General features: G+C 71.8%; 1 protein-coding gene across 1 annotated transcript in view; it reads right to left on the minus strand.

The window, feature by feature from the left end:
* MNEG_11441 (hypothetical protein) overlaps nucleotides 1–406 on the minus strand; it is a gene marked incomplete at both ends in the record, with an annotated part of 4,289 nt that extends 3,883 nt beyond the window's left edge. Inside the window, one exon of the mRNA XM_014040088.1 lies at nucleotides 277–406. Coding sequence (XP_013895542.1) covers nucleotides 277–406 — 130 coding nt within the window. The remainder of the gene's footprint in view (nucleotides 1–276) is intronic.
* Nucleotides 407–1,059: the final 653 nt, after the last annotated feature.

Below are 1,059 nucleotides of genomic sequence, written 5' to 3' on the forward strand. Positions count from 1 at the left end.
TGGCGCCGCCGCCGCTGGCTGCAGGGACGCCCGACGGGGCCGGGGCCGCGGGCGCAGCCACGCCCGGCGCCGCGTGCCCAGGCACCAGCGCAGCGGGCGGCAGCCCGCCCGCCGCCGCCGCCGCCGCCTCCGCCGCCGAGCCGCCGCCCCCCGGCGAAGGCAGCGGCGTCAGCGCTTTGGGCGTCCCCGGCGCCCCCTTAGACGTCCCCCTCGCCCCCGCCCTCGGCGTCACCGCCGCCGCCGCCCGCGGGCTCGCCTTCGGCGCCGCTTTTCCACGCCCCGCCGCGGCGGCCAGCGCGCCGCCGGTGGCGGCGCTCTCGGCGGCCGCCTTCGCCAGGACCGCCGTGGTGATGGGCAGGGGCTCCCCGGTGACGCCCTGGGGGTCTGGAAGGTGGTGAGTCACCATCCGCTCCAGCCACTTATAGACCCCGGCCTGGTTGCTGCTGTTAAGGGGGACCAGCGTAGAAAACGGCTCCTCCTGCGGGGCGGCGCCGGAGGGAGGGAAAGGTTGGTACTGTGAGGGCTGGCTGCAACGAGCGAGCCGAGGGCGACGGCCCACCCGGTTGCGCGGCCGGGGCCGCCGGCGCCGGCGGAATCAAAGTCTGGGGGCGAGCCGGGCGCGGGGGCGCGGCCGGGTGGGGCGCGGTTTGCTCGCGGCCCTCCCCTGGTCTCATGAGGCTGCTACTACAATACGTGCTCGCCATGACACACACACACACACAGACCCACACACACATACACACACACTTATGCGCACATGTTCACGCGCGCGCACACATACACACACATATGCGAACTGCCCGGCCCACCGCGTGGTATGAGTAATGGCCGTCCTTGGTCTCCCTCTCCACCCCCACCACTGCCAGGTGCGGCTTGCCGTGCTGGTCAACCAGGAACCTTGGGTGGGGATCCGGGGTATTGATGTCGGCAATATTTGAGGGGGTGTTGATAGTGGAGGCGAGGGCGTGGGTGGGTTGCTAATGTTGAGGTGGTGCTGGTGATGGGCGGGGGGAGTGGTGATTGTGAGGGGAAAGAGAGGTGGCGGTGGTGGCGGTGGTG

The sequence above is a fragment of the Monoraphidium neglectum genome (assembly GCF_000611645.1).
Source record: "Monoraphidium neglectum strain SAG 48.87 unplaced genomic scaffold scaffold02744, whole genome shotgun sequence".
NCBI lineage: Eukaryota > Viridiplantae > Chlorophyta > Chlorophyceae > Sphaeropleales > Selenastraceae > Monoraphidium > Monoraphidium neglectum.